This window comes from Dermacentor andersoni, chromosome 1, assembly GCF_023375885.2.
Source record: "Dermacentor andersoni chromosome 1, qqDerAnde1_hic_scaffold, whole genome shotgun sequence".
Lineage (NCBI taxonomy): Eukaryota > Metazoa > Arthropoda > Arachnida > Ixodida > Ixodidae > Dermacentor > Dermacentor andersoni.
Genome location: NC_092814.1, coordinates 60,827,018 through 60,850,342, shown reverse-complemented (window position 1 = coordinate 60,850,342; position 23,325 = coordinate 60,827,018). Strand labels below are relative to the sequence as shown.

Below are 23,325 nucleotides of genomic sequence, written 5' to 3'. Positions count from 1 at the left end.
TAGGAGTTTTCGCCAGCACCACCACTCACAAACCAAGGCAGCGGATGTGGAACACCCTTTCTGCCACAGGCGTCACAAGTACGAGATTTCTTTTGGGTGAAGGCAACAATGTTGCCTGATTGTTGCCACATCCGCCGCCAAGGTTCGTGAGTGGTGGCGCTGGCTAACACTCCCAAAGTTATTTCTTGTAAAACATAAATACCCATGAAAGTGGACAGGAAAACGGCACCACGGTAGCTCAATTGGTAGAGCATAGTACGCATAATGCGAAGACGTGGGATTGTTCCCCACCTGCGTCCAGATGTTTTTTCATCTACTTTCATTTCCATTAATTTATCACTTAATTCATTTAGTAAGTACAAGTAATTTCCCCTATGTTGTCCTTGGTGTCAATGTTTGTTGGCTTTTTATACAATAAAAATCGGGCCCCTCGATTAAACCCCTTTCTTCTCGGAGAATAAGAGGGTAATTCACCAGTCTAGTCAGATTTTATTTTGTTTTCAAGCAGCTCAAGTGGATAGACATCATTACCAGCTGATATTCTGGCCTCAAGTCTTAACTCGAATGAAGCGTTCACAACAGGTTCACAAAAGCAACCAAACAAAGAGGCAGTCTTATTGTGTAAGGACCAGACGCACGAAATGATCATATTCAACAGCTTCAATGCAGCTTAACTTAACTTATGGGGTTTTACGTGCCAAAACCACTTTCTGATTATGAAGCACGCCATAGTGGAGGACTCCGGAAATTTCGACCACCTGGGGTTCTTTAACGCGCACCTAAATTTAAGTACACGGGTGTTTTCGCATTCGATCCCGTGAACTCGTGCTAAGCAGCCTAACACCATAGCCACTGAGCAACCACGGCGGGTCTTCAATGTCAGTGCATAATGTGTAACCTAGAATGCCACCTTCCTTGCCAAAGTACTGCATCGAATCTCCTTATAATGAACTTCAAAATTAATTGAAGTTTTCATTTACTTATGAAATTTAGTTATTCCCTTACACCCAATTACAAACAGTGGGCTAAGGAGAAGCTTCACGAACACAAGTGTGCTGTACCTGCTCTCTATTCCTCCACACATTAAAAAATTATTCTCCTAGCGCTCACACAGGCACGAACAAGATGCACCAAAATGGCCCAGCAGTTAACAATGAGACAGCTAACAGCAAACCCTCATGTGTAAAGCAGTACAAGGAACTTTGCAGAGGAATCGGTGGTCAATAACCTCCTTGCCACCCCCTATAACCTTGATAAGAGACTTGGGCTACGATTTTGCCGCAATGCCTTCCGCTTGATTTCATGCCACTGTCATCATCCATCGCTCACAGCCGGCTGATACCACAAAATAATGTGGGCAGAGCAACTATCTGACCACTGACGAAGTGCGAAAAGGTATAGCATTGGAAAAAGCTGTTACAAAGTTGCAGCTTTGATCGTGTTATAGATATCTCAAGCCTCACAGCCATGCTATTAAAGGCAGATTTATTTATACTTTTCTTTGTTTATTATGTATATGTAAAGATGTGTTTATTTATGCTTGTCTTGTTTCTCAGTATGCTCATTATGAGAAAACAAAACCGAAAAAGTAGGCACTACACATGTGAACAAATTTTAATTTCACTTCTTGCACTAACTGAAGGCACCCGGACACAGCTGTTGCATGTCACACTGTGCACTGTTTTGCTGTTCATTAGTTACGTGATGTGAAAAGACACTTGCCACCAGATTATTCTGCAGAAGCTGTGCTGAATTTGGTCAGCAGTTCAACATATAGAATTATCTGGCTACCATGAATCAGAACAATGTGGCTGCTGTCATGGTTAGCCAGCCAGTGAAGAGGATGCACAAGGGAACTTGGCATGTGCTCTCTTTCTGGAGTCTGTGTAATAAATCTATGCCTCTTCCCCAATCTGCCATGTGGTTGCTGTTTTGGTATTGCTTTCCAAGCTTTAAATCAAAAGGCTCATTCTCTACCAGTCACTTGTTTCCACGAATACAAAAATAAATCTGGACAACCCAAGTGTGCGATTATAACGGAAAATTTCAGTAGAAATTTCATTTTTAAATGCTTATTCTTAACTAGTCAAAAAAAATTTCATAAGATAAAAAATCTTTTGCACTCGAAAAATACATAGGAACATTCATTTCAGGAAATTTATGAAGTTCATGACAGTGACATGCAGAAGTTCTATATCTATATCTATTAAAGGAACAGGGTAGGTCATATATGTGCCACACATATTTAGGCATGTTCATGACCTGTTTTCTTTAGAACTGAACAAGGCAGAATAGTCACACTGGTACCGTTGCATTCAGAATTTGCAGTTGTTTTAACCTAAGCATAATTGTTACTCGGGGATATTTAGATATTTTTGTATTAATTTTTTACTTAACGCCTTCAAATTTCCAACTATAACAATAATGAAATATTTTGTAAAAATAATTCCTTTCATAGTATATTTATAATTCTACTACAGTGGATATATGTAATGATTGGCTAAGTACTGGACAAAAATAATCTTTCTAGCTTATGTAGTTTTTGACATAATGGGGCAAATGTAGACAAAATTGATGTTTCGAGATAATTCAGTCGAAAGTAAAAACAAAGCCTTGTTACCCACTTCAGTCTAAGCCTACTGAGGCACCTATTCAGTAACCACCAGGCCTCATAGTCGTCTCCACAATCAATTTTCCTTTTCTGTGGTTCCTGTTTGGCTATCCAGGCCTCTTTTGTAGTCAGCTGTGCCACCCACTCAGAAAAGTAGAGTGACGCCGGTCAATCTCTCTCAACCACTGCACTGTGTAGCTGGTGAAAGAACAAATGATCTTGGAATATTTACTCGGGCAACAGTACAAGCACCAAAAGAAGGCTTGCATCTGCAACTTCGTTGTACAAGCTACGGATGCATGCCTTCTTCTGATGCTTGTATTGTTTTCCGTAAGGATCGTGACTGGCTGACACTTGAAATTATGTAAGCCATGTTCTTGATATCAGGACTCTGTCCAGATTGTGGGAGTGCTCCATCAGGGTTTCTAAAGCGACAGCGTTAAGGAGCTCGTGTCGCAGAAAAGCCGGTGGAGTCTGCAGCGTTGGCCGTGAGCAAAAAATCCCGGAAGGCAATTCATAAATAAAAACAACTTGCAAGATGGGCTGGGTGGGAATCGAACCAGGGTCTCCAGAGTGTGAGACGGAGATGCTACCACTCAGCCATGAGTTTGATGGTTCAAAGCGGGACAAAAGCGCCTCTAGTGAATGCGGTGTTGCCTTAGAAACATGCTGTAGAAAGTTATACTGCGGTGTATATCAGTAATTATGAGCATGTAAATTACAGAAGTCGCAGTTAAATGAGTAGCGAAGTACGTTTCTGCTACATTTCTTCTGCACTTGGCGCACATGCAGAGCCATCTTGCGGCAAACACAGAAGACCTCCTACTCGCAATGTACGGTGCTGCCCCAACAGGTGGCGCGCCACTCGCCCGCCTCTCCCCTTTGTCTCGTCAAGAGCATGCCGAGCGAATAGGTCGGCGGTGTGAAGGGGTGCGATAACGCTATCGCGTTCCACTCTTGAATGCGAAGCTTAAGCGTCCTCCAATTTTTGACTGACAAAGAGATTGACTTCCTAAAAAAGTTAGTAGCTGCTGTCACATGCTGTCATTGAAATGTATATTATCCGCTGTAGTCATGAATAAAGTTTGTTGGAAGTTAGCACTCTGTCTTTCCTTGTATTTTTCTCGCGTAGTTGCGCTATTCAAAATCCTTTACGATAGCTTTCAGTGCTGCCAGACAACCATTCAGGATGTCATAAAAGGTGGAGAAAAAGGACGTATTTTAGCCCACTTTTGATGCAACAGCAGTATACATCACTAGCCACTGAAAAATAATGGACGTCTCAAGCAACCACTTTGTTTCAAAAATTGCTCATTTTAAACGTAAGAACGTCACACAAAAACGAGATATTGAATTATGTTCCAAAAGAAGTGCCAATTTTTGCTTACGCTGTTCCCTTAATACTGGAACGCCCTGAACTACCCCTCAGGCTTCGTGAAAAAAATTTGACAGATAGCATACGCTGCTGTGAACATCTCAGCCAAATTTTGCAGTCAACCACAGCACGTGGAGCTCTCAAGCGGAACACAAAGTCACCTTTTTCTTAAACACTCTTTTTAACAGAGGCCTTCTCCTCCCTCGTTTCGGGGCAGTCAGCAGCTGCCCCTTTACGTCAACGGGCAGCTTCCATAGGGCACTGCCATTGCCCGATAGTTGGGGTCAATCAAGAAGCATGCGTGGATCAGTACACTTCTTCCTGCTATTACTTTGTGTATTTATGGATGCAGTTTACTAAACAGGCTGAATTATGTGCTTCTGGAAGCAACCGAATATTGTTTGCTCATGCTCAGCCGCAACCACCTAAGTACAAATTAAACTTTGGCCACAGTGCTTATCATTGTAATAGACGTTACATCTCGCTAATTTCTATTAGTTTTGAGCATTCAACTAGTCTCTAACCATGTGTTGTGCCATACCACATGCCTATCATCAAGGCGACGGGAGCTGCCATACTATGTGCACCACGTGGCTATCACCGAGGCGACGGGAGCTGCCATACTATGTGCACCACGTGGCTGTCATTGAGGCGACGAGAGCTCCCACTTCTCCGCGACAAATTGAGAATTCGACGAGGGGGACTTCAAGAATCACCCAGCCATCTCCGCGAAGAATCAGGAATTCGATGTAAGTGACATCGGCACCTGCCAAACCGGTTCCTGCCGACGAGGGGTCGCCAAAGGGACTAAAGGGAGAACCGGCCCATTGTGAGGAGAGAGAGTCGCTTCCAGCCGCCCAGTCGGTCTGATGCGCTTTTGCAGCTACATGTACGCTATCATCCGCTACCTGTAAATATTGCATAGTTTTTCGTATCTTCTTCGTCTGCGGAAAGAGTCCGTCTTTCGTCCTCCACCTCGAAGTCACAACAGTGGATGGCAAGCTGTGGGATTCGAAGCCAGATAACGCCCGCTAGACTGCTCAAAGGCAGCCATGAGGACCACCAGCGTCAGCTACTTTGGAGGGGTGAGGGCCCGATGTTTGCCTTTTGCATCGCCAGACCTTTGTCACACACGTAAATGCTAAGGACAATTGCTCAAGTATTCTGAAAGAGTTGTAGTGATTTTGTCTTAGTTCGCTTCAGGCCTTGCATAGATTTCCGGCTTCGGAAGCAAAGCTAATTTAGAGGCAAAACCAGAGACAAGCCGTCAGACCGCGATAGAGAACTCAGGATACAGGACCTTCTTGATGTTTGTCAGGAGATGGGCATTTCAGTTGCCGCGGCAAGGTGAAAAAGCCATTCTGGACATTATGAGGGCACAAAAGGTAACTGAGGAGGAAGTCGAAGAGGTTTGGGGAGAAATTCTCGAGGAGAAGCAAGAAAAAAATATGTGAAGAGGAGCAGAAAAAGCGCGAGGAGGCAGAGGAGAAAAAAAGGCGCGAAGTGCGAGATCATGCTCTTAAAATGAGAGAACTGGAAATTGAGCAAATTCGAATCAGCTCGGCACATTCAAGTCCCCTTTCTGGTGGAGACAATACGCCTAAACTGAGAATACAGGACCTGATGCTACCGTACAGGATAGGCGGTGATATCGCACTTTTTCTCGTGAATTTCGAACATACGTGTGAAAAGAGAGGGCTGGCCGAAACCTTTGGTCTCAAAAACTTCTTTCAGTTATCCCAGGAGAGGCCGTGGAAGTTCTCGCACGCTTATCTAAAGAAGACTACGAGAACTATGGAAAGGTAAAAGGTGCGCTTCTTCGCAAATACCGCCTCTCTGCCGAGGCATTTCGACAGCGGTTTAGACAGGCAAAAAGGGGCAGCAAGTCTCACACCGAGTTCGCGTACGAGTTAAAGTCTAACTTAAAGGAGTGGCTCAAAAGTGCAGAAGTGTATGGCAACCATGACAACGTGCTTGAATGCATAGCACTGGAGCAGTTTTACCGAGTTCCTCCAGAAAAAGTTAGACTTCGGCTGCAGGACAGGCTCCCAGAGGTAGACCTAGAGAAGGCAGCGCAGCTCGCGGAGGAATATTACACGAGCCGAAACTTCCAAGAAAAACCGATTCAGGAAGATAGGCTAGAAAGAAAGGACTATTCTGTAAAGCAGTTTTCCCTTTGCAACCCAGTTTTGCCGAATAAGAAATCATCCACAAGCGATGAGTTCAGCAAGGGAGTATCGAATAAGGCTGAGGTGGCGAGGGAAGGGCTAGAAGAGACGGCCCAGTTCGCTGGGGCCGCTAAAGCTAAGGCAGACGTAGAGCGCGTGTTAGAGGCCCGGAGACCAATTATCTGCTTCCGTTGCAACAAGGAAGGCCATATTTCCTCAAATTGCAAGGAGCAAACCGCGTTCACCAGCATTAGCCATTCAGACGAAAATCTGAGGCTGCTCGAGCCATATATGCAGGAGGTCGTGGTAAACGGGAAAATGTGCAGGGCACTTCGCGATTCCGCCGCCACCATGGATGTTACTCATCCGTCCGGTGTTTCTCCCGAGGACTACACAGGGGAATGTGCCTGGATCAGACAAGTCGCAGAAGAGCAGATCGCGTGCTTGCCTGCTGCCAGGGTAACCCTTGAGGGCGCTTTTGGAAGGTTGCAAATGGAGGCAGCCGTGAGTTCAAGTTTACCCGAACACTTTTCGTATCTTTTTTTGAACAAATTGGAGCAGCTTTTAGAAAAGAAGGGCCGGTCGTTCTCTACCAGTCTGCTTGCATGGCATTAATGCGATCGTAGTCACGTGCCCTCTCAAAGAAATGTGAAAGCTCATCTTCAAACGAGGAAACTGACAATGTAACGTCCTCACAGCGGCAGCCTAGGCCGGGAGATACGGCTGATGAAAAGCAGAGAACTCAGACTTGTGATGGATCAATTACAGGATCAGTGACAGTGGGTGAGGAGACTTTCGAGACTCGGCAAAATGGGGCGCCTAGGGCTGAAGTGGAAGGTTCACTGCTTAGTCCCGCATCCTTTTGCTGGGAGCAGTTTAGTAGGGTTGACCGAGAGGCGCTTATCGCGGCACAGAAAAGTGACCCTTCGCTAACTGTGCTGCAGGCTAGTGTAAATGAAGGAGTGGCCCGAAAGAACATCTCGTTCTACACTATAGTCAGATACAACTTTAGAAAAAAGGGGGCGTTTAATCCTCCGAGGCGGATGCACACGTGCGTCCACCAATGGGCGCGCACTCTGGACCGACGTCATGGGCCGGACAGCCAGTGACCCCGCCGTCAGAGAAGATGGCCGCCCGGGCTTCGAAGTGGGCCAAGGCGCGTCAGCTGTGCGCGTCAACCCTTCGTCATAGGGAATTCCCAAACTGTTTGTAATTGTCTATCATGCCGGAAATATTACTGCGAGCTTACGATGCCACATTTGTGCCACACGTGTTTATTCTAAGCCGTGATCCGGCGAAGAAACATTGCAGCGAGCATCACTGACGCTGCGCTACGCTTTGCCTGAAAACAGAATCCCGCGGCGACCGCTGCAAACACACATCCTGCGTGTTTGTTAGATGTCTTTTTTTTTTTTTTTCGCTCCCGAGTGACATTACAACGAGAAAAGTTTGCCAAAGTCTGGTGCCTACTGTCAGCGGCGGGTGTGTTCGTGTACCGACTATAGGTCAGGTCGCAAGTACTGGAAATATCACGATTTCAAAGGTCGGACATACAACTAACTCGTGCCAGAAAAGTACCGACCACAGCTTTTAGAATTAGCGCATGGGAATGCTTGCGCGGGTCAATCCGGTATCCAGAAGCCAAAGGCTAGGTTAGCGCAAGATTTCTATTGGCCAGGATGCTGGAGAGAGGTTGAAACACTTGTTTGGTCATGTGACGCATGTCAACGAGTTGGTAAATCCAACGACAAGTGACAGAATTTCACTCGGAGTGCGACAGGGCAAAATATAAACTTTCTTCGATCGCCTCGGCTGTGTCTTGCCTGCCCGAATGACTGTTAGGAATTGCTTTGCAATCTATTCTTTAGCTGTGTATTCTCTTCGAATGTGTCTTCTTTGAGAGCACTATTCGTAGAGATCTGTATCCCGGGCTCTTTATCGGGTGCGTGTTTCGTGTTTAGCACAATAAATGTAATGGTGCTATTGAGAACACAGAGGGGGTTAGAGTGTTTGTTTTCATGGAGTTTGATCTGGTATTGTGGAGAGCATTGGGGGGGGGGGCTCAGTTTCACCGAAGTGGTTGGCGTTGATTTTCAGTCACTCCGTGAGCTTTCTCAGATCCAAGCAAAGGAAAGACCAGCGGATCAAAGTGCAGTAAAGCCATTTCCTTAACCCCGTCAAGGACATCACTCAATCAGCACAGCGCATACGTCGAGCCGCGTTGAACAGCGAGACTTCTGGATGTATTATCTGGCGGAGGGGGTGCTATTGTGCTATACCACGTGCCTATCATCGAGGTGGCAGGAGTTGCCATATTACGTGCACCACATGGCTATCATCAAGGCGACGGGAGCTCCCACTTCTCTGCGATGAATCAAGAATTCGATGCGAATGACGTCGGCACCTGCCAAACTGGTTCCTGCCGACGAGGGGTCGCCATAGGGACTAAAGGGAGAACCGGCCCATTGTGAGGAGAGACTGTCGCTTCCAGCCGCCCAGTCGGTCCGATGCGCTCTTTCAGCTACATGTACGCTATCATCCACTATCTGTAAATATTGTATAAAGATTTTCGTTTCTTCTTCGTCTGCAGAAAGAGTCCGTCTTTCGTCCTCCACCCCTAAGTTACAACACCATGCAAAACTTAAAGGAACACTAAAGGCAAATACTAAGTCGACGTGGACCGTTTTAATACCATTCCAGAAAGCTCGTAATGCTTGTTTCGCGCCAAGAAAAGACTTAGTTTACGAGAAAATTGCATCTGAAGGGTTCGAATGCCTTTTTCGAAATTCAAATCTCCCACCACCTAACCGGGGGAGTGGAGACATTGCATACGCCATCACCACCCTTTGCTGCCGCCGATGAGCAAAACGGCACCCAACAGACGGCGCCACCGAGCCAAGACAGAGCTGTGGATTCACCGCTGCTTTTTGGTCAAGAGGCGTAGACCATTCGGGCATCCCCCAAAATCACGTCGAAGTTGAATTCTGTGCTACTAGCTGTTTGTGCGAGTTTCGCGAGCCAGCAAAACCAGCACAGCACTACGCGATCCCGAAACTGCTGAAAAGCGAAAGCATGGGCAGCGCGAAGTCGAGCGAAAACAAAACCTTTTTATCGCCCACATCGTTGCCAAAGGTAATTTCAATTAGTCCTTTTTCCAAAAATAAAATAAAACTAGACAAGTAGCATTTTATTTCGTCTTATAATGCAATACAAGGATGTTTTTTGCAAAGAGTGGTTGAGTACTAGTGACAGAATTTAACTGAGTACTTGAATGTCCCAGGGGAGTCTCTAACCATATCCTGCATTTACCTCAATTTCTCGATTATTTAGGCTCTGTTCACATAATGCTGACGCCTTAGAGATCCTCGAGCACTAATCTATCACTTTAGCTTGACCTCATATTGGCCTTTAGTCTCCCTTTAAGGTCAGACTACACGTACGCTTGCCAGTGTGTGCTCACTCCTGGCTGCTCCTGGCTAGACACCTTGGCAATCACTTCATAGTGAGCATTTGATACCGCTTCAAAATACGCATTTTGGATGAGGCTACTATCTGCAGGTCAACTTGGTACAAGACAAAGCTGGTCCCACGCACCACAAAGAACAGCCAGACTAGAACACACGAGCACGAGCATGCACTCCAGCACTGTCGTACACACTACAGTTGGCCACTACAGTTGCATGTAGCTGTATCTGGTGTGTAGATACCGCGACCATCACAGAGTGCCATAACGAGCCTACTTGCTGAGCTTGCTGGGGCCAATCACGTGCTCCATCTGTGATGTGGCTCCAGGAGTGTGGGGTGCTGGCCCAATCACCAACATCTGACTAGAACAGGTCGTCTGTTTCCCAAGTTTGTCGTCATCTTGCCATCATAGTCAAAGCTCATAACGTTAGGAATTCTTTCAACATGATTTTGATGTAATAGTTCTGCAGAAACCCGTAAGGAACCTGTATGGGTTTCCTTTGTAGCAATTGCTATGATTGGGTGCATGTCTCATTTTCCCTTAATTACTTCTCTCCACCTTGTGGGTTTCCGCAGAACTATTACATCAAAACCTTGCCTTTGCTCTGAGTTATAGACAAATTCGACTTTACCCTGCTATCTGCTAGCTGCCTGGTTAGCTCAGATGGTAGAGCGGCTGCTGTGGGAAGGTGGTGGTCCCGGGTTCGAGTCCTGGATCAGTACGAATTTTTCTTCAACTGCGAGGCTTTTCTTACGAGGAACCCGTATGGGTTTACTTTGTCTACAATTGGGTGGATGTCTCATTTTCTCTTTCAACACGAGTCCGAAGTGCGGCATCCATTGGTTAAAAAAATTGCATATATAGTACGGTGTTTGCAGCGTACCTGCAGGCAGTGGCCAGCAAAATTGAACACACCACGCCTGCGACACTTAAATTACCTAAAATTTGCCCCCTATAATTAGTTTGGTGCATTGAACGTGGCCCACAGCAGCGCGGTGATCAGCTACTGCCGCAATGCAAGTGCACATGTGCTCAGTGAGTCAGCACATGTGCTCACTCACTGAGCACATGTGCGCTTTGTATTTGGCAAAGGTGCAAACTCAGCACGCTTGCTTTAGTGCACCCAAACTGTAAGTTAGTGCTGAGCGCTGCCAGTCATACTGTCTGCGCCTAAACTGTATACAATGAACTCTCAGTTGTACGAACATCGGTTTAACGAATATTTCAGAACAACGAACTTTTAAAAAATCCCCAGCGGTTTTCCGATGCATTCTATGAAACAAATTTCTGAATAGCTAATATTTCAGTTGAACAAACTTGAAGCTCCTTGTGGACAGTAACACTGGCTAAATTCAGAAACTGCTGGCATAAATCAGGCCTTTCTCCACTGTGCGGTGAAGACGAGCAAGAAGAACAGCACGATGAGGTGATCGACCCCGGGATGCGGACAGCGGTCTGTCGCCAGCTGGATGTTAACAGCAACACTTCGTTTGAAGACTATGTGCAATGACAGTGAGTTCATTACCTGCGCTGAACTTGAAATTTCAGGAAATTGTTTCCAGTGTTTGCCCCGAAGAAGCGTGCAACAAGAAAGATGCAATGGCAGAGACAGATTCAAATACCATATTTTCCAGTCCATAAGTCTCACCACCATCAGAATGTCAGTTTTTCCGGAAAAGGAAACGTACATAAGTCAACAAGGCTGATTCGTGGACTAGTTGGTACGGTTTACTCATAACGGCAAAGCCTTTAGCGCAATTCAAAAAGACAGGGACGTGAAAGAGGAACAGGGCATCAGTCATAAGTACATAAGCCACAGCTGTTTATTCGGTAAGCAATTTAAATAAAATACAGTGACGTTTCACTTTGTGAACATGGGTTACGCGCAAGCAATAGTATGTACACTCCAGGCACATTTCTGCCATCTGGGTCGCCGCGATGTTCCGTATAAAGTCCAAGGGTGATAACATCGTCCCTGCGTGCCCTATGCTGTATGTGCGAGCGAAAGCGTGTGATGGTGAGCCAAATCATGTACAAGGGAAGAAAGCAGGAAGGCAGTGTGGAAGGGAGGGGAGCCGCTTGTACTCTGGTACTAACTGCATGGTTTTTGCAGCGGGACGCGCCATATTTTGAAAGCGATCTGCAGATGCAACGACTTCGGAGTTGGTCGACTCGTGGTCAGCCTGCCACCACTTGTGTTGCTGCTCTGTCCTTGTCGCACGGTGCTCGGCAACTCGATCACAAGAAGAACCCAGTAACTCCATATTGTACAGTCAACCCATAGCAATGCCAGAGGAGATCAACCCAGCACGTTTCACGTGGCCATAGCATCCAATCCGATTTTGGTGGCAGTTTCTCAGAAAAAAAAAGAAAAAGAAACGTAGAAAGTCGCACTGTTCTATAAGACGCACCGATGACAAATTCAGAAAACAATCGCAACTCATACACTGGAAAATAGGGTACTGTAATTTTATCAGAAGCTGTAGGATGCCTTGGAAAGTTGCAAGACTTCGTGCCTCCGAAACAATCTGTGCCAGAGGAAGGGCACAAGAACAGACTCTCTGGACAGCTGTGTTACTTCTTGTGCTTTAAGAGCACCAGTGCAAATGAAAATTATATTTATTTTTTTCAAGATGAGATAGGCAGCAACATTAACTGTTATGCACTTTGTATATCTTGATGTACATAACTGCATAAATTGCATTTCACACTTCTGACTCGCTGTCTGCTGTGCCCTATGGTGTTCTATATTCTAGTGAATATTCAGTTTAGTGAACTATTTCCTTGGGTCCCTTGAAGTTCACTCAAGTGAGAGTTCACTGTAGCATTGAGCTTTTGCCATGTATTTACGCGGCACATGGTGCACGTCTATGTTACGCTGGACTATATCCGCATCTTTAGCCGATGTGCGCGTTGCCGTCGTACTTGTACAGGAGAACATAAGGACGACGTTTTGTTTGACCCTCGGAAATTGTGTGATTGCAGTAGAGATACGGGCGAAAGGAAATGTGCTACTCATTCTATTTGGCGCAAGAAAACTCAGCTGCGTGTAGCTATTTAGTACACAGCTAAGGAATAAGACACCTGTGAAGATACCGTGAACTCAACCGTAAGTTCAGGGATAGCTTCCGAGTTTGGCCCGCCATAGGCACCAAAATCTGAAGTAGTGGTGTCTTTGTGAACACCAAATCAAATTTGAATTGCATGTAATGGTGAAGTTCAGTAGGCAGCGTGTTGTGGACAGGCCCCGCACCACTGCAGCCTTCGCAGTGCAAGGCATTGAAGGAGCGGGAGCCGCATGGGGAGTCATAGGCGATCTTTGCCAATAACTCCGCTTCTGCTGAACATAGTGAAGTACTTTTTGCTGCAAAGTATTTCTGAAATAGTCTATTTTAACTTCAAATGCATTAACTTCGATGAAAAGTGGTTCAGGACCCCCTATAGAGGGGGCTCAACTTCGGAAGATACTATTTAAAGACATGAAAACGGAGAAATCATTTTATTTTGCTCGGCATATATGGAACCGATTTTGACAAGGTTTATGAATTTAAAAGAAAATGTTACTGACTGTTGGGAGCAATTTTTTTAGACCATTACTTTAACAAGATCTGAGAAAAATCTGGAAAAAAGAAAGCAAGAAGCATCAACCTTGCAACTGTAACTCAGTAATAAGAAATGATGCCACAATTTTGCAAACCCTATCTACATGTATTCACACACTTAAAAAGAACAAGATTTATATACCTTACTCTGAAATATATTGCTAATTTATGAGCAGGACTGTTTCAGAACTCATGCAAAGCAATCATTTTATGCAAGCTGTAAACTAATATACATCATATCTGCCCTCTTTAGATGACATGACACAGCTTAGAGAATTATATCTTTTTTTGGCACAGTGTTACGAAATAGTAAGCTTAGTGCTCCAATATTTTTTAAATTCACTAATTTTCAGCAATTAAGACAAATCTGAGGTGCTAAATAAAAATTCTGCTTCCTAGAGTCAATGAAACTGAGCTTCATTTAAAATGGGTCAGTGGCTGTCTAATAAGAACATGTATTTCCATGTTTCACACAATTACTTGAATAAGAAAACTGGAGTTAGTCTTGAGCTAAAGCTTCTTAACACCACTGTCAGACTAGCTCAGTAATAGCAGCGTGTACTCACCCCTATTTTGCCACTGAAGAACAGCTGACTTAAAGTCATCGCCAAGCTGCTGGGACAGAGGTCTAGTAGGTGAAGAGTCTGATGCGTTGCTTGTGTCAGATAAATGTGATGAGCTGAAATAAAAAGGTTTACCTGAAGCATTCATCAATGACAAATTGTCAAATCCTACTTCCATACACCTGCAAATTAATTTGCTTATGGTACTTTAAGGCTCCCACAATGGAGACATGAGGAGTTCTGCTGTATGAACGAGGATATGTTTTATCGGCATACACAGTTGACTTTGGTTAATTCAACCTTGAAGGGACTGATGGAATTGATTTAATTATCTGGCGGACCAAATTAAAAAGAGGCAGAAGAAAACGTCTACACAAACTGCTGCGCTTCATACGTCAGTAGTTATTTAGTGCCTGAGTATAATGCACCCCTTAATCTAATACATGCCCAGTAATTATGGGTTCATATAAAGAAAGAACAATGCACACCCAAATAGAATGCGCAACTAGATTTATAATACGCACATTTGCACACACTCATAAATTAAGCATGCCTCTGAATCTGGTAATCAGAAATGCAGGGGTGGGCAAATATCACATTTACAATTTCAAAGCGAATTCAAATAAAAACAGTTCAAAAGTGAATTGAATCAAATATTTTTCGAACACAAATAAAGGGGAACTCCGGTTATATGTCCCCCGGTTTTGCGACGACCCGGGTTTTACGATGGATTAACACAGTCCCAGTGAAGTCCCCATAGAAGCAATGCATTAAAAACCCCAGTTATACGACGCAATTATATGCCTGACCCGCGTTATACGAAGACCCTCGCGAAACATGGGACGGAACGGCAGACGAAAGAAAAGTGCCGCGGGTCTCTTTCCTCGCTACGTCTCTCCGCATGCGGAGCGCTCGACACCGCTCGACCGGTTCGCTCCAGCGCAGCTTTCTTTCCTGCCTCGTCTCATCGTTCGTTTCTCTCTCCCCCATCAGCAGCCACCCACGACGCTCACTGTGCTGAAATAGCGCCTCTTCTTCTCCACAATCACTTTCTCCCTCTCTTTTCGGCATCGTCGCCTTTCGTCGCGTTGGGGAAGCATTTCTCTCCTTCCAGTTTCCCAGCAGCAGATCACCGAAGTGGTAGCGTGGAGAGGCCTAGGTTTATCGCATGTGTTCTTCGTCGTAATCCTAGCGGCCAGCTTTCAGCAGAGGTTTTGAGTTGTGTGGAGCAACGCGATGCACGATGTCCCGAAAGCGGACAGTTCTGTCGCTCGGTGATAAGCTGAACATTATCGAGGAAGCTGAAAAGCGACATGGAGCCACGAAAGCCAGCATTGCCTAGGACTTTAAGATACCCAAATCTTCGCTTAAGACAATCCTGGCAAACAAAGCGGTGATATTGCAGAATGCCAACAAGTTCAGGCTCAAGTGGAAAGCGGCAAAAAAAAAGGACAGCATGAGAAGTTAGAAAAAGTTCTCATCAATGGCTGCATCAAGCACGGAGCTCTGCGATCAATGTTGACGGCGCCATTCTAAAAGAAAAGGCGGACCTTGTGGCATTGTTTCTGGGCATCGACGACTTTCAGGCACCGAACGGGTGGCTGGATTGCTTTAAAAAACGAAACAGGATTGTGTACAGCTGCTCCTGCGGAGAAAGCACTTCCGTGGACATTTCAACGGTGAATGAGTGGATGGAGTCGCTACTGGAGATGATTGCTGCATACAAGCCCTGCGACGTTTTCAACACCGATGAGACCGGTATTTTTTACCATATGCTGCCCGAGCAGACCCTTGCGTTTAAGGGTGACAGCTGTCATGGTGGCAAGCATAATCAAGAGCGTGTAACAGCACTATTCTGTGCTAACGAGGATGGTTCCAAGAGGCTGCCCGTACTTGTTGCAAAGTTTGCAAAGCCACGGTGCTTTAAGAACTTGAAGACGCTGCCGTGCAGCTACAAATTCAACAAAAGGCGTGGATGACGTCTTCGCTCTTCAGCAATTTTTCGCAGCGACTGGATAACAAAATGGGTGCTAAGGCGAGGAAAATATTGCTTTTCGTGGACAATGCATCGTGCCACCCACCCGATACGTCCAGCCTGAGGAACATAAAAGTTGTTTTTTTTCCGCCCAACTGCACAAGCCGGCTGCAGCCGCTGTATGCCGGCATCATTAAGTGTGTCAAGCAGAGTACCGGAAGGTGTTAGTGCAGCACTCGGCTGGCGGCTATGGAGCGCAGCGACTCTGAAAAAAAGATCACTGTGCTCGACGCCGTGCATTTTATTGCCAGTTCGTGGAATGCAGTGTCGCGAAGCACAATCGCTACACGTTCAAGCACTGTGGATTTAAGCGAGAGTGCCCCTCAGGCATGTTCAAGCGTTGCCAAGTGTTTTTTTGTCGATGCATATGTTCTTTCGCCGTCAATGCTCACTTTGTCTCCTTGCTTCTTGTTCTGTCAGGCGACATCGAGTTAAATCCTGGTCCTCCTCCATCCCTTGACTCTATTGCCGAGAGTTTGTCACGCTTAGAACTTGCACAAAATTCCTTTCTGTCTGAACTTGCATTGATTCGCGCTTCCCAGTCGAATTTACGAAGCTTGGTCAGTAGCCTTTTATCGCACGTTGATGCTCTAGAAAAAACTGTCGCAACAAATCAGTGCAATGATGTCAGGCTAACGCCTAATTCAAACTCACATATTCACAGCCTTTCATCTGAAATTCGAATCCTCAAAGAAAAATGTGAAGATTCCGAAAACAGACTTCAGTGAAATAACCTGCTGTTCTTCGGAGTGCCCGATACGGCGGATGTAACATGGGAGCAATCTGAAACGGCCGTGATTTCTTTCTGCTCAGATAAGTTAAGCACATCAATCGATTCCGCCAACATTGAAAGAGCGCATCGCTTAGGCCGCTTTAAGCAAGGGAATCAATGGCCAATAATAGTAAATTTTTGCATTTTAAAGATAAATGCAAAATCCTTTCTGCTAGCCCTAAGCTCAAGGAAACTGACTTTTCAATCTGTGAAGATTTTTCAGCACGTGTGCGTACAGCTCAAAAGAAACTTCGGGCGTTCGGCAAAGAAAGTGGCTTAAAATACAAAGTACGGTATGATGAGTTAACTATGGGCGATAAGCAGTTTGTCTACAATCCTGATACAGATTCCGTGGTAGAGCATGGGTCATAGCGGTCACTATTTCAAGGCTCCCCTCCCACCGTCAGCCACTTTTGCCTCCGTCACGCCCACATGTTTGTGAAACTATGGTTTTTGTTTTAGCAAACATTCGTAGCTATCTTCCGAAGAGAGAGTCAGTAGAAGCTTTTCTTGATGATAACGGCACCGATATCGCTATATTTACAGAATCGTGGCTCTCCGAAAATATCCTAGACGAGGAACTGCTTGACAACAATAAACTGTTTTTCATCTACAGACGTGACAGGGTTTCGCGCAGGGGTGGGGGTGCTTTAGCCTTTATTAAAACCAGCCTTAATTCTTTTCTTACGACTCATTCCTGCCATGAAATTCTTTGTGTCAGAATTACCCTTTCCACAAGCACATGCATAGTTATTGCATGTTATCGCCCTCCTGACAGTGACAGTTCCTTTACTAATGATATTTACTCGGTTCTGCTCTATCTTAATACTTGTTTTCCTAAAGCCAATTACATCCTCTGCAGTGACTAATTTCCCTGACATCGACTAGGAAAACTTGTGCGCATTTTCTCGTCAATCGAAAGATTTCCTCGAAGTTTGTCATGACATTCAACCTCAGCCAAACCGTCAACTTTCCTACACGTGGCAGTAACACCCTTGATTTAGTCTTTATGTCCAGCCCTGAACTCATCCAATCCATATCGAGCACTGACGGTTTCTGTGACCACAACACAGTTATTTTCAACCTATCACTTCCGTTTCCCCAACGGCAGCGCTCTGTTAAGTTCATTCGCGATTTTAAAAAGGGAGACTTCGCCCATATCAACTCGGAGCTTGAGAACTTCTTTTTTCATTTCAGGCAGTCCGCATCTAACAAGTCCATCGAAGAAAACTGGCTAGCTTTCAAAAATAAACTTTCAGAACTGGTCGAAACCTATGTTCCGCTGATATGCATTCGCGGCGACTCCAACAAGCCCTGGTAATCTAACTCCTTAAGGAGGTTTTCTCAAAAGAAAAAGCGCCTTTTTCGTGAAGCTAAAGGAACTGCGCTGGCTTATAAATGGAAGAAATATTTTGCGTGCCTACAGGATTACACGCGTCTCCTAAGGTGTACAAAAAGAAAAGTTTTTCCACAATGATCTGTATGGCATTCTATAAACAAACCCAAAGAAATTTTGGCGGATGTTATCACCCAAATCAAGCAACACTCATTGCATTACCCTTTTATATCCGGATGGTTCACAGGTGCCTCCAGAACTTTGATCTGACGTCATGAACTCTTATTTTATATCAGTCTTCACACATGAGCCTGCCTGGAATACACCACACCAAAATTTTTTTTACTTTCCCGCGATGGCCCCTATCAACATCACTACTGCTGGCATTTGTGCTCTGATAGACAAACTAAACTTGTCCAGTGCCACCGGGCCAGACATCACTGCGAAGATATTAAAACCTAGAAAAAATGTATCTTCTCATTTTCTAAAAATCACCTTTGATCAATCTCTTGCGAACAGTTCTATACCTAGTGACTGGAAAATTAACAAAGTTGTTCCTGTGTTCAAGGCTGGCAGCCGGAGCGACCCGTCGAATTATCGTCCTATTTCATTAACTTGCATACCATGTAAATTTCTTGAGCATATTATATACTCGCATATTGCATCCCACCTGAATTTTAACTCCTTCTTCAAAAATCAGCATGGCTTTCGTCATGGCTATTCATGTGAATCACAGTTATTTGAGTTTACCATAGACCTTCACTTAAACCTTGATTCTTTGTTCCAAACCGATGTCATTTATCTTGATTTTTCCAAATCATTCGACCGCGTTCCACATCAACGTCTTATGTCCAAACTTTCAGGTCTTCACCTTCACCCACTTGTTTTAGACTGGATTCACAACTTTCTCGCAGCTCGCTCTCAGTTCACCATAATAGGCGGACTTCCTTCAAATTCTACTTGCGTCACCTCCGGAGTACCAGAGGGGTCTGCGCTGGGTCCGCTTCTCTTCTTAATTTTTATTAACGACCTCCCACTCAACATCTCATCCACCATCCGTCTTTTCGCAGATGATTGCATTATCTACCGGCATATAAATACCAAAGACGATCAAGCTGCCCTCCAGAACAATCTGAAGCTTATTGAAAATTGGTGCACATTGTGGATGATGGAACTAAATACTATGAACTGCAGTTTTATGCAAATTTCTCGGAAGCACTCTAATTTAACTTATTCTTACTCTTTATTTTCTGAGGACATATTGCAGGTAGAATCTTATCATTACCTTGGCATCACAATCAATAGCAAATTAACTTGGGTTGATCATATATTACAAAAATCATGGCCGACGCTTCACGTACACTTGGTTTTATCAGAAGATCACTTCTCACTTTCCCCACTAAGATAAGAAAACTGGCATATCAAACTTTTGTCCGCAGTAGGCTTGAATATGCATCCGCGATCTGGAGTCCTCATCAGTCCTACCTAATTAGCATGCTTGAATCCGTCCAGAACCGTGCGGCACGCTTCATATTATCGACATACGACTTTCATTCCAGCGTAAGCTCCATTAAATCGTCACTTGGCCTCACTTCCTTAGCTCTCAGACAAAAAGTTGTGCGTCTGTGTTTACTCCATAAGTTATATTTCAATTTCCCCTATCTGCGTGGTTCCCTTATATCTCCTCCCATTCGTACATCGCGCCGCCTATTCAATTCAAATAGCGCCCAACGACTTCATGGCTCCACTAATGGTTTTAACAAGTCCTTCCCGACCGCAATCGAAGAATGGAACCTGCTGCCCGATTCACTAACTAATGTACACAACGCGACAAGGTTTAAGGCGATGTTGTTATATCATCTGGGTTGACATGTTTTTTTTGCTCCGATTTGTGTTTCATATGAAATTTTATCCTTTTTCCTGTATTGAGTTTTTTTTTTTTTCTTCCCCTGTAACCACTGTGTACTCGCCCTGCTGCCCTAACCATTCACCAATGTGTGTGGCGCTTGTGGCATAAAGGCAATATTGACAAGCAATGTTTTAACTACCGCATTCTTTGCTTCTTTTTATGTCCCTATGTTGCATTGTTATATTTTTATGACCTTTGTTTTTATTATCTACCTTGTATACACTCCCCCCTTATGTAATACCCCGACAGGGACCTTTAAGGGACAATAAATGATGATGATGATGACTGCCTCCTCTGCTGGGGATGCAACAACCTCGAAGCCGCTCGAGGCCGATGCAGGCTTCACCGACGACGATTTCAAGGGTTTAAACCTCACCACGACCATCGTCGAGTATGCGGAGGCCGACGACAACGTTGTGATCTGCGGTGAGGTGTCGCTGGATGACGCCATCGAGGAGGCTTTGCCTAGTGCCGACACTACTGCGACATCGGACGAGGACAACAACAACGCCACAAATGCCGTGCCTGTGTTTACCACATTCTCCGAGGTGCTACGGCACATAGACGGCATCTGGAACTTCATCTGTTCACGCGACGCCGCAGAGGACTTCCTTTTAGACGTTGCCTAACTCGAGCGAAAGCTCTTGGTTCACGGATCAAACAAGGTACAAAAGAAACTTACCGACTTTTTTAAGTTCACGCCGGCTGGTGGGAATCACAGCAGTGGGCAGTGGAGTGCCATAAAGGTTCGTTTGAATAACGCATGATTGGTACCTGTACTGCAGCATTAATTTTTATCGCATTTACTTTTTTGGTAATTTGGGTTCCCAAGCCCTGTGAGTATGTTAGCAGTTTACATTGAAGTTTCTCGTAAATCCGTCGCGCAAAATAGGTAGTATTTTTATAGGTATTATTTATGTTTGGATTTTACGACGCCCACATTTTACAACGATTTTTCACGGTCCCAAGAAAGTCGTATAATCAGGGTTCCACTGTTCTATTGATTTTGCAATTCAATTTTTTTTTACCAACCACAAGTATAGATAAATAAAAAAAGGAGCTTACTGCACAGCAAACAACGTACAGGAAAATTATGCTTTGTGGTCAATAAATTCTCTAGTACAACACTTTTGCTTGACAGTATCAAAACTGTAGTTACTTAATGTAATGAAGGAAGGATAGCTGCTCGACATGTTTGGGGAGCATTGATGTCCTCCCTGCATGTCACAATTACTCCAGGCATCGAAAAGAGCTGCTCAGTGGATGACACACTAGTGTCTTGTATCAGAAGTTATCTCTTCTCAAGCCGAGCCAACAGTGGGCACTATGCTTACATATCACCACACACATGGACCTTCTTTCTGGCGCAAAATTTCATCATGCGCATATCTTTCAATCTGTCCTTGTGGCAGTGAAAATTGCTGCTGGTTGGTGAGCTTATCAAAGTCTTTCAGCAGCGCTAACCTGGAAGTAGCCTCTTCTGAAGCTTTTATTGCTGAGGGCATATCTGGGTTTCCTAGCGCTGAAATTTTCCTTGCTTTTTCTAAAGCAAGGTTTTTAATCCAGTTTGCCATTGAAGCACCCCAGTGGTACTTCACTACTTTAGAACAAAAGGCTAAAAACATTGCCAGGCTTGCTAGTTGGTCAAATTTAAAGTTTGGAAACCGTGTCTTTAAGCACTTAGGCAGATTAGTAGCAGACACAGAAGTTTCCACCTGGCAGCTTGCCGAGATGCACGAAAAGGTAGCGCAGTGTGGGTATTTGATCTGATAGTGCCGGGTAGCCATAAGCACCAGCAGAGACCCCCAAGACAGTGCCCCTTCTTATGAGATGCTACACCGCACGAATTATATGCTTCACCGCAATAACATCTGTATTCTCTGCCGCATAACACGGCAGTACTGCGGCGAAGAACTAACAACGGCAATTTTTCGGGGGTTTAAATATTTCAAATAGTAAAATTGTATTTCGAACTGAATCGAATACTAACCAATTCGATTCGAATACTTGAAGTTTCAAATATCCCCACACTACAACAGAAATAAGATGAAACCTCTAGAGTTCACCTTAACAGAATGAAAGTTAATCTGAACTTAAATGTTCTCCACAGCCGTTAATCTCGGGCAGCTTTTTTATCACCATCATTGGACCACAACATGTTGCATTCCTTCTGGCCCACCGCATTTTATATTCTACATTTCTCCAGCCACAGCACTACGATTCCACATGCCTAGACTAAACATTTCATCAGTTCATCCTGCAATTCATACAAGTCTTCGGAGCACTGAAAACCCACAACTTGACTCTGCTGTCACAAGCCCAGCATGTAAAACAACTTATCTTTTTAATGAGCTTTCATAATTACCATATTTACTTGAATGTGGGCAAATACTTTTTTTTAAAAGATAATGTACAAAAGTCGGAGACCGGCTTAGATTTAAGGATGCAGTTTGGCCGCAATCTACAGGCACTGCCAACCACAGAAGGGCCGATGCCACGAGTTATAAAACAACAAACAACAGTCGTAAAACGAGATTAGACAGAGAAGCGGGAATGTCTACAACAACGGAGATCACACAGGCAAAAGCAAAGGAGGTCGCTAACGTTCCGAGACTTCACTCAGAACAAGTTCAGATGCCTGTCTGCTTCGACTTGTCAACTTTGCTTATTCAGGTGGTGGACTGCGTCACGCCAGCATGGGATCAAATTCTGGCCTATCTGATAATGCAAGCATTACAAAAGTCCAACATCTAGGCAATGTGTCATCTTCTTTTCACAGTCAAAAGCCTTCTTTCATTCGGCTTGCATTCGAGGAAAGTTTTCTTTTTCTCCCTCCCCCTCCCCAATGCCCTGACATCCCAAATTTAGGGGGTGAGCCTAGAATAGAATCGAGGTTGGCCAAGATTGGGATAAGTACGGTAAAGCCTGAAAGCAGCCTGCCATCGTTGCCATCCTACATAAAAACTTGTTCTGCCACCATCTTGTGATGACATTGGCGATGATGCTGGCTAATGATGAAGTGTTACTGATGCTGCAAATGCTGTTTCAGTTCCATATTCGATTGTCACGTGCTGGCAATTTTTTTACCAATTGAAAAAATGCCAAAAATTAGAACCTTGTAATACAGTAATATTCTTGTTTCAAATTTTCAATTGAAATTTTTTTCATCGGCTGAAACAAAATTTACTTGAATTCAAACTTCTAGATCACAAGCTGAAAGGTAGGTACGTATAATGAGTTATTTCACATACTTTTGTCTGGAGCGCCTTAATGCTTAATTGAGGCCTGAACATCATCAAAAAGTGACGTTTTGCCAAATTCAAAAGTAATTTTCTCAAAAAGTAATTGATTTCATAGTTGAACATTACTTTTAACATAAAATTGCCAAGGGGGAAAGAAATGTTTAAAAATTTATTCTTGCTGAAACTCCAATGATGTTCATGCAAAAAATTTCTGAAAACGCAAAATTTCTTACTTTCTTACCGAGC

General features: G+C 44.4%; 1 protein-coding gene across 2 annotated transcripts in view; it reads right to left on the bottom strand.

Annotated features, from left to right (window-relative positions):
* LOC126545636 (uncharacterized) overlaps nucleotides 1–23,325 on the bottom strand; it is a 108,699-nt gene that overhangs the window by 21,859 nt on the left and 63,515 nt on the right. The window contains exons 15-16 of one of the 2 annotated variants that reach the window (XM_055061544.2): nucleotides 13,789–13,901; nucleotides 13,024–13,239 (exon numbers count right to left, since the gene is read on the bottom strand). In XM_055061544.2, coding sequence (XP_054917519.1) covers nucleotides 13,214–13,239; nucleotides 13,789–13,901 — 139 coding nt within the window. In that variant the 3' untranslated portion in view covers nucleotides 13,024–13,213. Of the gene's footprint in view, nucleotides 1–13,023; nucleotides 13,240–13,788; nucleotides 13,902–23,325 lie in introns of those variants that run through there. The other variant, XM_050193560.1, reaches the window with a different exon arrangement.